This window comes from Misgurnus anguillicaudatus, chromosome 23, assembly GCF_027580225.2.
Source record: "Misgurnus anguillicaudatus chromosome 23, ASM2758022v2, whole genome shotgun sequence".
NCBI lineage: Eukaryota > Metazoa > Chordata > Actinopteri > Cypriniformes > Cobitidae > Misgurnus > Misgurnus anguillicaudatus.
The window spans coordinates 30,860,545-30,875,767 of NC_073359.2; the positions used below are offsets into that span (position 1 = coordinate 30,860,545).

The following is a 15,223-nucleotide window of genomic DNA, read 5'->3' on the forward strand; positions in this document are numbered from 1 at the left end:
TTTCTTAAAATGTTACATTTGGCAGACACTTATATCCATTAAAGAGCTCTTTATCAGTGTGTGTTCTCTGAAAATAAAACCCACAACCGTTTGTGCTGTTATTAGGGTTCCTACGGGTTTGGAAAATGGAAAGTATGGAATTTGATTTGAGTAATTTCCAGGTCTGGAAAAGTATGGAAAAAATAAATCGGAGTATGGATAAATATTTATTTTCCAGACTATTGTCCGCATTTAGTTTTTTAAATATAAAATTAAGAATTTTGTATATAATAAATATATATTATATATACAACCGTTTTATCATGCCGTTTGCAAAAATATCGTTTTTACACTTGATCTGCTGGAGGTCTGCAGTGATTGGTTGTTACATTGTTAGGTTGCAGTAGCCATTACAGCAACATTACATTTTTCAATTCACTACCCTTTCGTGTTGTTAGTGGCCAAAAATGGGCACTAAATTAAAAGGCTGTAAAAATGTATCAGATTATTATTTTTTTCTTAAATCTGTTAATCAACCTCAGTACAAAACTACCAAATGTTTACAAAAATTCCATGATTTTAACTCTTTAATTGCTAAGTTTATAAGTGGTGTCAAAAGGTAAAAAGGCATCAAAGCCAATGTTTTTACTAATCTTTGGCATGCCCAAGACTGTGAAAAAGGTGGGGGGAAAATCCAGTCCACAATCACTTTTTATATTGAAAATTGGTCATTTTTCCTCAAATCCGTTGCATCACTTATGAGCTTGGAAATTAAAGTGTTAAAATCATGAAATGCTTGGAAACATTTGGTAGTTTTGATCAGTACTATGGTTGATGAATAGATTTAAGAAAAAAAATCTGATACATTTTTACAGCTTTTTAATTTAGTGGCCATTTTTTGCCACTAACAACACGAAAGGGTAATGAATTGAAAAATGCACAAGGGTTAACTTAAATATGGTCAGAAAATTCTGTAGGAAAGTCTGAAAGTTGAGTATGGAAAAGTATGGAATTTTGAAATGAAAATTGTAGGAACCACTTTGTTAAAGCTTTGATCTAACAGTTGAGCTACAGGGACACTTTAAATATAGAAAATTACAAAAACGCTTCAACAGCACGGAAAAAGAAGAGATGTCTGAATTTACACTTACACATTATTTATTTATATTTTTCCATATTTTAATGTAATTGTACATTTACATTATGGTTTAATTCGTAGTGACTTTCAAAAGCCAGAAAAATCAGAATAGTAAACTCATCAAGACTCTGGAATAACATAAATGTAACATAACATACTGTAAACTACAGGACAGGGTTACTATTGTTAACTAAAACTATTTAAAGATTTAAAGAAAAAAAGAGATCTCTGAATTAATAAAACAGCCTTCAGGCTTTGGTTTGGTAAATATTCATTTATGTATTTAAACAAAAGATTCATAAACTTTCCATTCAGATTCTGATGAGTCCTAAACTTTACTGACAGAAATAAAGTTCAATTGACTTTCACACAAACAACAACAAATGTTAATAGTGGGGAAAAAACTTTTATCCTTAAATATAAAGAAATTAAGCTTTTCATTTGAACTATAAATCCATAAACAATTAACAGAGTATTAAAATAAAAAATATCTGATAAATATATTTAGATTATGTGAGACCACAGACATCCAAACTAGATTTCATGATAATATCTCAGTTTATATTAGAATTAAATCAAATGCATTTTCAGACTAAAATTTTAAATAAAACATCATAACTCTGTACAAACAGCCGTAATAAAACATTAAAAACACATTTATAACTTACCAACCAGAGAAGTGAAGCAGAAAGAGATAAAAACAAACGTGAGAAACATTTTCTTCAACAGTTCAGATGTCTGAAATAACAACACAACAATAATCTGACAGTGTTGTGATGTAAAGTCAAGTAGAGAAACACTGTTAATATTGTTTATGATGATAAACCAGTTTAAAGAAATTCATTGAGTTTGAAACTCCCATCAAATGAATTTAACCACAAGCCTCTCAAACCCCACCCTAAAAAATGTTACAGTATGTGTCCTAAAAACACAAGACAAGATTATTTATATAGCATATTATATAGATGCTAATTTAAAGCGCTTTAAGAGAAAAAAATGAGAAAGAAAATCTATTAAATCTTAAATCTGATATCAAGAAGTAAACCTGATAAACTTGAGTAAGATTAAATAAAAGATAAGATAAATCATTAATTAAAGTGAGATGAGCAGTGTAAGGACCTGAGGGCTAGAGGTGATAATATCAGTCTTTATTTAAGATAATCTGGTGAAGAGTAGTACAGAAATCCACCCTGCTATTGATAAATGCATAAAGATGTTTTTTAAAGTTTTCTTAAATTAATCTTTCTTCCAAAGCTCACATTTCCAAATCTCTTGCCAATTGTCTTTGTGCTTTTGTTAAAGATTAAAAAGACCAAATAAACTTTACTCAAAAACTTTGAACTTTGGTGTGTGTGCAGGTGTGTTTGGTGATGAAGTGAAGTCAGTGTCAGTGATGGAGGGAGATTCTGTTACTCTACACGCTGATATTACTCAAATACAGAGCGCTCATTTGATACTGTGGAGGTTTGAAACTGATGGGACTCTCATAGCTAAAATCAATAAAGACACCAATAAGATCTCAATAAATGATGATGTTCTTGATGGGAGATTCAGAGACAGACTGCAGATGAATAATCAGACTGGAGACCTCATCATCACAAACATCACCTACATTAGTGCTTAAATAGCTGGTCAAAACAACTTATCATATTAATAAACTTAAACATCTAATTACAAGTGCCATAAGTCATTTTAGCTCTAGATTTAACAACTGAAATACTGTTATATTTGTAAAAAGTGTAAAATGTTTGGACATATCTGCTTTTACACTATTTTGACCAGCAGGTGTCGCCAGCATGTGTGGTGTTTCGAACGCTTCGAAAAACCGAATCAAGAAGCTTTGTTTTTCCCATCACTAGGCAAAATGCAGGAACCAAGGACATAACATCTTAATTGTCCATGCGGTTGTCTTCTACAATGTGTAATGAGGCTGCTGCAACTTAAATTCACAAGAGTATGCTGCCCTCTAGTGGACAGTTGAAATAACATCTAACTATAGAGGGTATGCATTGACATCACTTTTCCACCTGACCACGCCTGAACTCGCCCTGTCGAGTGAGTTACGAACATTCAACAAAATGCCTGGTTTTAATAGCGGCTGCTGTGAAAATGCCAGTAAAACTGACTATTATCAGCTTAACTAGAATTTAGTTGGACTTGATAGCAGAGGTGGACAATACTTAGTTACATTAGTTACATTTTTCAAGCATCTGTGCTTTATTAGGATGTTGGTCTTGGGAAAAATTTTACTTCACTACATTCTAAGCATATATTCATACTTTGTATTCTTTAATATTGCATATTAAAATTTATTTAATACCTAATTACATTAAAATTGTGTACTTTTACTTGAGTAAAAGTATGTTAATGTACTTAAATATTAAATGTAAAACAAAAACGTTTTATTCTGTGTAATAGAGTAAACATTATAATAATATGCTTTGGAATGTATGTTTTCCAAAGAAAAAGACAGATAAAATAACAATACTTGAAAAAAATATGTTTAAAGTAAAGAAAGTAGAAAGTAAAACGTCTGCTTGATAGTGACTGATAGCAACTTATCAACCCGTCTGTGGACGTTGGCATGAACAATCTATTTACTTCTCTTTTCTGTGTTTTTTGGCAGTCTGTAAAACATTAGCTCCGAATACTTGTTAATTTCTGCTGATTTCACACTGTACACTCATTCTGCCGCTCGAGTCTTTTGCCACTCAGTTTGTACATTGTACCTTACATAAAATTGATGAGTTTGGTGTTTGATTGGTGGTTGTTGCAAATAACTTTAGTTATGCCTCTGCCTGCATTTGTTCACAAACGTTACACATACAGTAATTAATCTCATTATTGTCTCTTGTTTTATATTGATAATAAACTCTTGATTTTTGTTTTAATTCTTAAATGTTTCTCAGGTCATCTGCCCGTTCCTGTCAACACCACACAAAACTCTTCATTATCAGAAACAACATCAAGCGTATCATGTGTCTTTGTGTGTTCAGTGTTGAATGTGAGAGATGTGAGTCTGTCCTGGTACAAAGAGGTTTATTGTCCATCATCAGTGTGTCTGATCTCAACAACAGCATTTCTCTTCATCTGAAGTGTCTGAAGGATTCTTACAGCTGTGTGGTGTACAATCCCATCAGTAATCAGACTCAACATCACTGTCTGTCTACCGTGTTCAGGTACAGTTTTATTTAATGTCTAAATAACACAGGGAGATACAAATAGGAACAAGTGAAGGGTACACAAGTAAACCACATAATACACAGAGACATAAGCATAAACCCAAAACACCAGAATGACAGAACACAGGGACACAGGGAACATAAGTATAACTCAAAACACAAGTCTAACAGAACACAGGGGACACTACGTGACATAGCCCCCCCCCCCCAAAAGGGCGGCTTCCAGACGCCCACCAGAAAAACCCAAAGTATATAAGTCCAGGTGGGCGGTAGCATGGAGGTGGACCCGGGGGAGGGATGGTGGGCCAGGGCCATGAAAGTCCAGGGGCAAGGGCGTTGCCGCGGGTGGAGGCAGGGACCAGGGCGTAGCCGCGGGCGGAGGCAGGGACCAGGGCGTAGCCGCGGGCGGAGGCAGGGACCAGGGCGTAGCCGCGGGCGGAGGCAGGGACCAGGGCGTAGCCGCGGGCGGAGGCAGGGACCAGGGCGTAGCCGCGGGCGGAGGCCGGGACCAGGGCGTAGCCGCGGGCGGAGGCCGGGACCAGGGCGTAGCCGTGGGAGGAGCAGGCAGCCAGGGCGGGACCGGCGGAACAGGTAGCCAGGGCGGAGCAAGCAGCCAGGGAGGAGCAGGCAACCAGGGCGGGGCCGGCAGAACAGGAACCCAGGGCGGGGCCGGCAGAACAGGAACCCAGGGCGGTGCCGGCAGAACAGGAACCCAGGGCGGTGCCGGCAGAACAGGAACCCAGGGCGGTGCCGGCAGAACATGAACCCAGGGAGCCAGATGCCAGAGATGTACTGGATACCAAGGTGGTGCTGGTAGTATCAGGAACCTGGGTAGAGGAAGACAACAGAAAAAGGGCCCTCTGGGCCAGGTTAGACAGGGCAGAGAGTTTAAATTTGGCCATCTCGGACCAGGCAATGAGAGCAGGAAGCTTGAGGACAGCCATCTTGGGACAGGCAGAGAGTTCAATACTGGCCGTAGTTTTGGTGACAATAAGTCTCTGGAGCTTCGGGGTGACCACACTAGCTGACCAATGAGGCACAAGGGACTCACTCGGCACGGAGGACTCACTCGGCACGCAAGGAGGACTCACTCGGCACGCACGGAGGACTCACTCGGCACACATGGAGGACTCACTCGGCACGCAAGGAGGACTCACTCGGCACGCACGGAGGACTCACTCGGCACGCACGGAGGACTCACTCGGCACGCACGGAGGACTCACTCGGCACGCACGGAGGACTCACTCGGCACGCACGGAGGACTCACTCGCCCCGGAGGACGCACTCGCCTAGTAGGACTCACTCGGCACGGAGGACTCAGGGGAATCACTCGGCTCGGAGGACTCAGGGTAATCACTCGGCTCGGAGGACTCAGGAGAATCCCTCGGCTCAGAGGACTCAGGGGAATCACTCGGCTCGGAGGACTCAGGGGACTCATTCGGCCCGGAGGACTCAGGGGAATCAGAGGACTCAGGGGAATCACTCGGCTCGGAGGACTCGGTAGACTTAGATGACTCAGATGACTCAGTGGGTTCTGGTTTGAATCTTCTAGCCATTTGAGGGTGTTCGGGGAACTTGTGCTCATGAGTCTGAGTGAACTCCCGTCAAACTGGTGAGCCACAAACTGAAAAAACATAACACAAAGCCAGTGCCAACATAGACGATTCACAGAGGTTAAAAAGTTCTGGGAGCTCCGAGGCCTTCAGTGATTCAATTGGCATAAACAGTTTCATGAGTTCTGTAGCTGTCTCCTGTGATGTAACAAACCTGCTGGCCAATGATTCACTCGGAGACTTGCTCGGGGAAGATTCACTCAGAGATTTACTCGAGGAAGATTCACTTGGGGATTCACTCGGGGATTCACTCGGGGATTCACTCGGGATGCACTCGGGGATGCACTCGGGGATGCACTCGGGGATTCACTCGGGGATTCACTCGGGGATTCACTCGGGGATTCACTCGGGGATTCACTCGGCGAAGATTCACTCGAGGAAACAAGCGGTCCAGAGATTCTGGTCGCTTGGACAGTGATCAGCGGGTAATCCAACACACTGGAGATCAAGCGGCCGACCCGGGCTTTCACGGGATGAACCGGATAACCTGGTGACTTGTGCACAGGCTCAGACACGGCAAAAGTCATCTTGTGAGCGGGGTCGGACAGAACACGGGGAAACCTTGGGAAGCACGAGGGAACATACACAGGGGAGTGAGGAATTGCTGCTGGATTCTTATGGCGCTTTTCCATTGCATAGTACCCCACGGTTTGGTTTAGTTTGGGTCGGGTCAGCTTACTTTTGGGAGCTTTTCCATTGGGATCACTTCGTAGTACCCGATACTTTTTTTCGTACCACCTCGGTTGGGGTTCCAAGCGACCCGAGCTGATACCAAACGTGACGCGTAAACACTGTAGTTCACTGATTGGTCTGAGAGAATCGTCATCGGCGCCGTCATCCTATTATGTAAAATATTAGCTTAAGCTTGCTGCTAGCTTGCGCTGTCTCAAGCAAACATGTTGTCATCTGTGCTCTGTTTTAAGTTTCCAAACACCCTTTTAGCGATTAAAAACATCCACATGTTGTGAATCAGGAACACATAAAAGTTTTTTCCAGACTTGCAGTTTGTGGCGGCACATTCGCGACGTGCACGTCAGTATTATCTATGCTTTAATGCAACTTCATTGAGGCTCAGCGGAGCGCCGTCGACAGACGCCACGGGTGTTTGAACAGAAACTGTTATGTGAGACAGAGGTAGTTATAAACGCGATGTGCAAAGTAAACTTCTATTTGTGGTGGCCAATTTTAATTTTGTGGCGGCACATTCGCGACGTGCACGTCAGTATTATTTATGCTTTAATGCAACTTCATTGAGGCTCAGCGGAGCGCCGTCGACTGACGCCACGGGTGTTTGAACAGAAACTGTCATGTGAGACAGAGGTAACGTTAGTGATAAACGCGATGTGCAAACATCTATTTGTGGTGGCCAATTTTAATTTTGTGGCGGACTGATAAATAAATAAATGTATTGGAATGTACAAGGACGCTCTCACTTGTATGATGTCACAGCCTTATGCAGCGCAAATATAATGACACGCCTATAATCCCTCCCACTGCGAAGTGATACTAAACTCAATGGAAAAGCTAACCACGCCAAAGTGAGGTGAGCTGACCCGACCCAAACTAAACTAAACCGTGGAGTACTATGCAATGGAAAAGCGCCATTTGCGGTGGTTCGTTCTGTCACAGATGAAAGCCAGGTAAGACACGATGAAGCGAGAGGCGGATCCAAGTGCAGTTTATTCCAATAAAACATGAGTGTAAACAATGAAAACCAAGAACCAGGGAACACTAAGGACAGGCAACATCATACAATGAACCACAAACAAGGACTGAACAGGCAGGGTATATATGCATGACTAAGACCAATGACAGAGCAGGAACAATGAGTAACTAGGACAACACACAAGGGGAGAAGCATGATCACAATGAATATCCATGGTAACAAACAAGGGGGCGGAGACACTATTTAACACAGGGAGATACAACTAGGAACACAAGTAAACCACATAATACACAGAGACATAAGCATAAACCAAAACACCAGAATGACAGAACACCAGGACACAGGGAACATAAGTATAACTCAAAACACAAGTCTAACAGAACACAGGGGAAACTATGTGACATATATATATATATACATACATACATACATACATACATTATCTGTCAAGATTCATATAAAAAACTGGGCTTGATTCAGTTGTTCTAAAGAGGCGTAAAAATTCACTTATCTCGATATCTCGTCAATTAAGAGAAAACGCTTTCCCGCCAATGACGAGATTTTCCATCTTTCCGCAATACCGCTATTATCCACCAGGTGGCGCACTTCCGCAACTTTTTAAACCCGGAAGTATTGCCCTATGGCAAGCAGCTGCATGTCCGTGTATGTTTTAAAGATCGCTCTGAATGGGATCTCTATGAAAAGTCCGTCACAAAAATGGAATTATCTCAGCTTTTTGCTCAAAATGTGGTGTTTTTGCAGAAACCTACCCATATTCAAAAGCTGATTACAAAAGAACCACTAAAGGTAGGAAGAAACTTTTTTTTTTTTTGTTTGAAAGCAGAGGGTCTGTTCTTTCATTTGGTATATTGTATGTTTATATATTCAAAGAAGAACATTTTCTGGAAGGCATTAAACTTTGGTGAAAATGATGAAAAACGCTGGCGCTGGCTGGCAACTTTTTTAAAAAACGCTGGCGGTGAAAGAGTTAATTAGTCCCTTTGGGGGTAAAAATGGCCCCAATTGAAATGAATGGGAAATGCAAAAAAATATATTTTTTTTCTTTTTATTTGTCAAAAAAACACACACAAACAGACACACACAAACACACAAAGGTATGACTGCCACAGAGAGCATTTCTTATAGAATTTGCCAAAAAAAACAGCCACAGATGTAAAATACTCACACAGGTGTGCACACACACACACACACACACACACACACACACACACACACACACACACACACACACACACACAGACACACACACACACACATGTGCGCACATACACACACCACGCACAAACACACACACACGAACACAGACTCACACATAAAGACACAGTAAAACACACACACACACACACACACACACACACACACACACACACTACAAAAAAACTGTAACCATAAATCAGTTTTTTTCTAAACACCAAATGCCTGAATTCAACACATAACATCTAGAACAATATGTAAAAACAATTTAAATCAAATTTAGATCATAATTTATGTTTTCTCATAAAAAATAAATATATATATTTTTCTCATAAAAAATAGTTATTTTTCAGGCAAGCTAATGGTGTAGTTGAGGAATTGAGTGGTAAACGGGTATCGCTCGCTCGTTCTTCCATCCGCCAATGACTTCATGGGAAATATTGATAGACAAAACAAATGATAGACAAAATAGCCAATTAAATTACGAATTGTGTTTGACTTCATGCTGTGCTGCAAGAACTGACCGACAGATGATGCGGTACTTTGACGTCATCCGACTGCAGCGCCGCATAAAGTCGAACATCAGTTGCGAACAAATGTGGAGATAAATAAACCTTTGCACTAAATCTGGCTGCTTTGATCCATTTCTGTGTTCTGGCTGACACACCAAAGAACAGGCTAGAGGTTTTTTTTACATTTTAATATGTATGTACAATAATATCTAAAGTATATTGTTAGTGAAAAATGCCATATTGATATCTATTAGTTCACATACATCATATGCTTCAAGAGGTAATGCAGTGTTTTTGAACCCATGTTCTGTTGTATGCTTTCAGAATATGAATATTGGCTCAATAAAAGACTATTAATGCAAACTTACAATTCAGAGATATATTTAGTTAGTTTTATTTTGCAGCTTGCTGGATAGCATAATTTGGATCTTAAAGCATCAGTATGTAAATTTTGTATATACAGTGATTTTAATTTGTGTCATTTTACTCAGTTATCCGGTAAATATCTACCTAGTACAGATAACAAACAAAGCTGTATCTGTATTGTTGAATTGTATTATTAAATTATTTGTATTAATAAAAGTAATGTAATGCCATAGTGAACACAATGGGTCTGAAAATTAAACAAAAGCAATTTGTTTGAAAAAGCTTTATTTCTTATCATTTTTTGGGAACACCACTACAATAGTGACCTACACAAAGCTTCCATTTGAAATATGTTACAACTTTTGTACATTTATTCAAAATTAAAACCTGATATTCTATGATGTTTTCAGTCAAGATCGTTCAGATGTACAACTTGGCTGAAGTCCAATAGTAGTTTCATACATGTATTTGTCCTAGAAAGCAGATAGTCATCTATAAAAGGTGTAAATGCTTATAATATCATAATTTTTTTGTTTTTTACTATATACGTTTGCACATGACTTAACTATTATGACTTTATCATTATAGGGTACTGAGCATAGAATGTGTAAACCCAATATATGTAATTCATTTTAGCATAAAAACAGCAAAGACTCCACTAGTCTTAACTAGTGGTGTGTTCAAAATATCAATACGACGATACATCGCCATGAATGCCTAAAATACAAACATCCTAATAATGCACAGATGCTTGGAAAATGTAACTAATGTAACTAAGTATTCCACCTCTGCTATCAAGTCTAACTAATTTAATTTAAGCTGAAATTGATATAAGAGGTTTATTTTGCCAAGTTCACGTGGAAACCGTGTACCACTTGCTTTGGACATGTCATTATACCAGACAGTTTTGGAAAAAAAATGTAGAAGTTCATTAATGACAATATTCAGGAAGGTATATTAATAACTTTTAAAGATAGTTCTGGGATATGAATATGAGTCTACAAATAAAACTCTCTTTTTAATTCACTCTTTTTAATAACTTAATTCACTTTCTGTGCAAATGTCATGTTCACAAATGTAAGTTCACCAACACTAAACCACTTTTTAATGTATTTCTGAAGGAATTTAACATGTATTTAAATACTATCGAATCCTCATTGAACAAAAAAGCAAAAAAAAAACTTAAATATGTAAAGACTTTAATTTGTATACTTTAACTGGCACATAACTTGAAGTCTTACCCTCTTTTTTTCTTTCTTTTTTTCCTTTTCCTTATTGTCTCTTTTTGTTTTTCTTTGTTTCTTTCTTTAAACTATTAACAAAAATACAAAAAAATGTTACATGTTTCTTTTGTTAACGTTTAGTCACAGTTTGTACAAATGTTACATTTATATAATGTTTATACTGTGACCTTTGTACTTTGTACTCTTCACTGTAATTATCAAAAAAAAAAGGTTGCAGCTTTGAATAGGGACACAGCTTAGGATTCATACGAGCCCGCCATTTCAGGTGTTTTATTTCACGACAGGTACGTCTCCTTTCGAAACACTTAGCCATAGTCATGTGACATTGGTGTTATCTCTCTGTATGTTTGTTTAGTTTAGTGTTTAACGTTAGTCGTTCTCCTGTCGGTCCGTGAGTTTGGTGTGACAGGTGTTAGTCAGACAAACGGTCAGAGATCAAGAATTAAACGCTTATGTAACTTTACTGATCTGATCTTTATTAACTCCAAACCTACAGCAACATGAAGACGATCTCTTTGCTCTTTTTCATCTCTATATTTATCAACAGTAAGTTGATTTATGAACATTTCTGCAACACTTTCACTTAATTTAGTATTTGTGTGTGTGTATATATATATATATATATATATATATATATATATATATATATATATATATATATATATATATATATATATATATATATATATATACCTGCATATATCTATATTTATGTATGATGTATATAATGTATTATATATAATGTCCTGCTTTAATGCAGACTCTTTGCTTTTTAGAGAGTTTTTGACATTTTATTATTTTAATATCTGTCTAAGTATTTGTCTCTGTTTGTGTGTTCAGGTGTGTTTGGTGATGAAGTGAAGTCAGTGTCAGTGATGGAGGGAGATTCTCTTACTATACACACTGATTTTACTGACACACAGGCAGATGATGTGACAATAGTATGGACATTTGGACCTCAAAAATCTACCATAGCTAAAATCAACAGCGAACCCAAAGGCAATAAGATCTCAATATATGATGATGTTCTTGATGGGAGATTCAGAGACAGACTGCAGGTGAATAATCAGACTGGAGATCTCACCATCACAGACATCACAACTCAACACACTGGAGTATATGAAATACAGATCACTGTCAGAAGTAAGATTATACAAAAGCGTTTCAATGTTAATGGTGAGTATCGCAGACATTTTAAATAAGTACTCATCACTAGATGAACAATATTATATGTACCTGTTAATTAATTGATGTCTGATAGCAAACACTCAAATGTAATCAATGTCTGTAAAATCATCTTACCACGTATTCGTAAATATACTATGCACCTGAAAATTATGAGTTAATACCTGGATATAATACATCAGTGTTCGCCCAAATGTAAAACTTTTGTGTCATATACTCACCCTCATGTAGTTTTTTTTCCACACATGAAAGTAAATGGTCAGTTATCAACGTTTCACTAATCTTGACTATGGAAAGGTGTGGATAGAATCTCTAGATTGATAACGCTTTATTGTCATTGTTAGAAAAAACAAAATTATAAAGGTCACCTCCCCCTGCATTTGAAACCATAAAAAAATAAACACACTTAGGGGCCAATCACTCAAACACATTTTAAACGCTTGGAAATGCAAGGTGCCTTTTTTGGTCACTTTTAAAAAGAGCAGTGCGGCACGACTTTTTATATTGCTAGGCTGTCCTGTCAATCAAAATTGAAGCGTGAGTGAGAGCAGTCTGGACCAGACGCTGTGGACGATGACACATGATGTGCCTTATTAAGGGCCCGACCTGGCCCGAGGACGGTGGCGGGTCGAGGCTGGGCTTGGGCAGAGAATCAAAGCTCTAGTGCCAGCCAAACTTTACAGTGAAGCTATTTAAATGTAGGCCTATCTTTGTATCCACATTTGATTTTACACTTTGTAGACGGTCCCTAGAAGCAGAACGCTCAAAGGAATGCATTTTATTTATTCAAATATGTACACGGTTCTTTCGGATAAAAACCAGGATGTAGCTTGTTGTATACCTTACTACGGTTAGATAGAGCTGCCTATTATGTAATGAAAACGTTTCGCCTATGATTTATTGAACTGCAAAATGCAAATCTACCAATTTCTGTCTAACTTACCTAACCCCCTTTCGCCATGCTCACGTTTTCTATTCTTTGCCTCCTCCGACATCAAACCCTTCCTTTTCTTTGCAGGCTCTGTCATGATGACAATTGAAAAGCTACCTGGCTGCTAGGTATCTTTCATTTATATTTACCTGCCGAGTATGCTACATCCGAAGCCTGCAGGATGCTCCACATATCGGCTTTTGTAACACTTGCCGTAAAGCAAGTAATTTGTAGTGTCGTTCAAACTACAGATCCGTGATCCGATAGTGGAAAACTTCTTTAGTGCAGTTATGTCCGATAGAGGGCTACAAAGCGAATGTGGAAGTGCCGTTCACCCAGTTTTGAGTTGATGAACCACTGAAACTTTCTTAGAAATTTTTTTTTAACGTACAAAAAACTCTTTAGTGTTGCTTTAATCCATCTCGTTTGTCAAATTGCTAGTTAACAACGCGTGTGAGAGAAATTAGGCGTTTAAATTTACGCACAACTAATATTACATAATGTGCACTGCAAAAAATTATTTTCATGAAAAAAATTCTTAGTATTTTTGTCTTGTTTTTAGTAAAAATATCTAAAAATTCTTAAATTAAGATGTTTTTTCTTGATGAGCAAAACTACCCAAGAAAATAAGTCTATGTTTTAGACCAAAAATATCAAATGTAAGGGATTTTGTGCATAAAACAAGCAAAAAAATCTGACATTGGCACTTCCACATTCGCCATCGGAAGATTTTTTTTTTTGCCTCGCAAAATTAAACCAAAATGAAAGAGACTGAGAGCTGCTGCTTTAGTTTTATGAAAGTCTAAAGTGCACACAGAACACTGTGGGTTGAAAGTCAGGCCTGATAATAAAACGTTGTACTTGTGCATTACACATAAGGGGCCAACATCATTTTGGCGTTAAATACGAGTTTAATGGCGTCAATGGCAGTGAAATTTTTAACGATCTAACTCTCTGCAATTCAGTACAACATAGTTTACAGTCTTTTTGCCGTTTTTCAGCAGTACATTTCTAACATTTATATCGTGTTTAGAAACAATTTTCAAGATTGAATGTAGACTCACAATAAAAAAAAGCTTATGCTTGGTTATTGAGAACAGCTTAAATATTAACAATTACAGTTTCTGCACTACAGAACTTGGGTGGCAATTTTGTTGGTCTTTCCTGAGATCCTTTGAGTTTATTAACTGTATCTGTTTGTCCCTGCAGGTGTGATTAACCCAGAATCAGATCAACTAAAGTCAGTGTCAGTAAAGGATGCAGATTCTGTTACTCTACACACTGATGTTCTTGATATCAAGAAATATGATGTGATACAGTGGAGATTTCAAGGGATTCGTATAGCTCATTTCAATAAATCAGCCAGTGAAATATCAGAAGATGATGACATTCATGATCAAAGATTCAGAGACAAACTGCAGCTGGATGTTCAGACGGGATCACTTAAAATCAAGAACATCAGAACGGATCTCTCTGGACTTTATGAAGTAGAGATCAGCAGCACCAGCAGCAGTTATACCATACATCAGTCATTCACAGTTACTGTCAGTGGTGAGTAAATCAAATCTTACAATATAATACAGATTTTGTTCAGATGATTCCTCTATGAACATTTCCAATGCTCCTAAGCTCCTGTAGCATCATGATGTAAAGGATCTCAGGTTTTGGAAGAAGATCAAAACTGCAAGAGTTACCGGGTTTTGGCACCAAACGTGTAAACGGGGATACAGTGGTTCAAGGTTTAGGAATGCCGAGATGACTAAAGAAATGTTAAAAGCAAGATGGTGAAAAACTGTGTATTTCTTGTCAATGACCACCCTTCTGCAACTTATACCAGTGACTGAAATAAGTGCAGTTATGATAGCAAAATCCCAAAATATGGGAGAGAATATAAATATATTGTATTGCAATATTAAGTAAATCAAAACTTGGCCTAATGGCCTGAACCCTAGAGCTCAGGTAAATAAGATAAGCATTTGAGAATGAGCCGAGTCCAAAAGCAGATTTCATGGAGACCAGCCCAAAGGAAAGCCTGAGCATACCCACACATTGTCTTTTATCCCTCTTTTGACCTTCTGACCAAACTCAACATGATACTTTCAAACTGATTAATCAGACGACCACACTGTAAAAAATGATGTGTTAATTTTTTACACATTGTGTGTGTCATGCCATTTAAGGCGTTATTTCAT

The 15,223-nt window shown here is 38.2% G+C and overlaps 1 protein-coding gene and 1 long non-coding RNA gene across 4 annotated transcripts in view; both read left to right on the forward strand.

Annotated features, from left to right (window-relative positions):
• The window catches only part of LOC141359253 (uncharacterized), a 452,145-nt gene that overhangs the window by 219,691 nt on the left and 217,231 nt on the right, over nt 1–15,223 (forward strand). The window lies entirely within an intron of this gene.
• LOC129452971 (uncharacterized) overlaps nt 11,135–15,223 on the forward strand; it is a 132,513-nt gene continuing 128,424 nt past the window's right edge. The window contains exons 1-4 of one of the 2 annotated variants that reach the window (XM_073861395.1): nt 11,135–11,199; nt 11,412–11,461; nt 11,756–12,091; nt 14,241–14,582. In XM_073861395.1, the coding sequence (XP_073717496.1) occupies nt 11,416–11,461; nt 11,756–12,091; nt 14,241–14,582 (724 nt within the window). In that variant the 5' untranslated portion in view covers nt 11,135–11,199; nt 11,412–11,415. Of the gene's footprint in view, nt 11,200–11,241; nt 11,462–11,755; nt 12,092–14,240; nt 14,583–15,223 lie in introns of those variants that run through there. The other variant, XM_073861394.1, reaches the window with a different exon arrangement.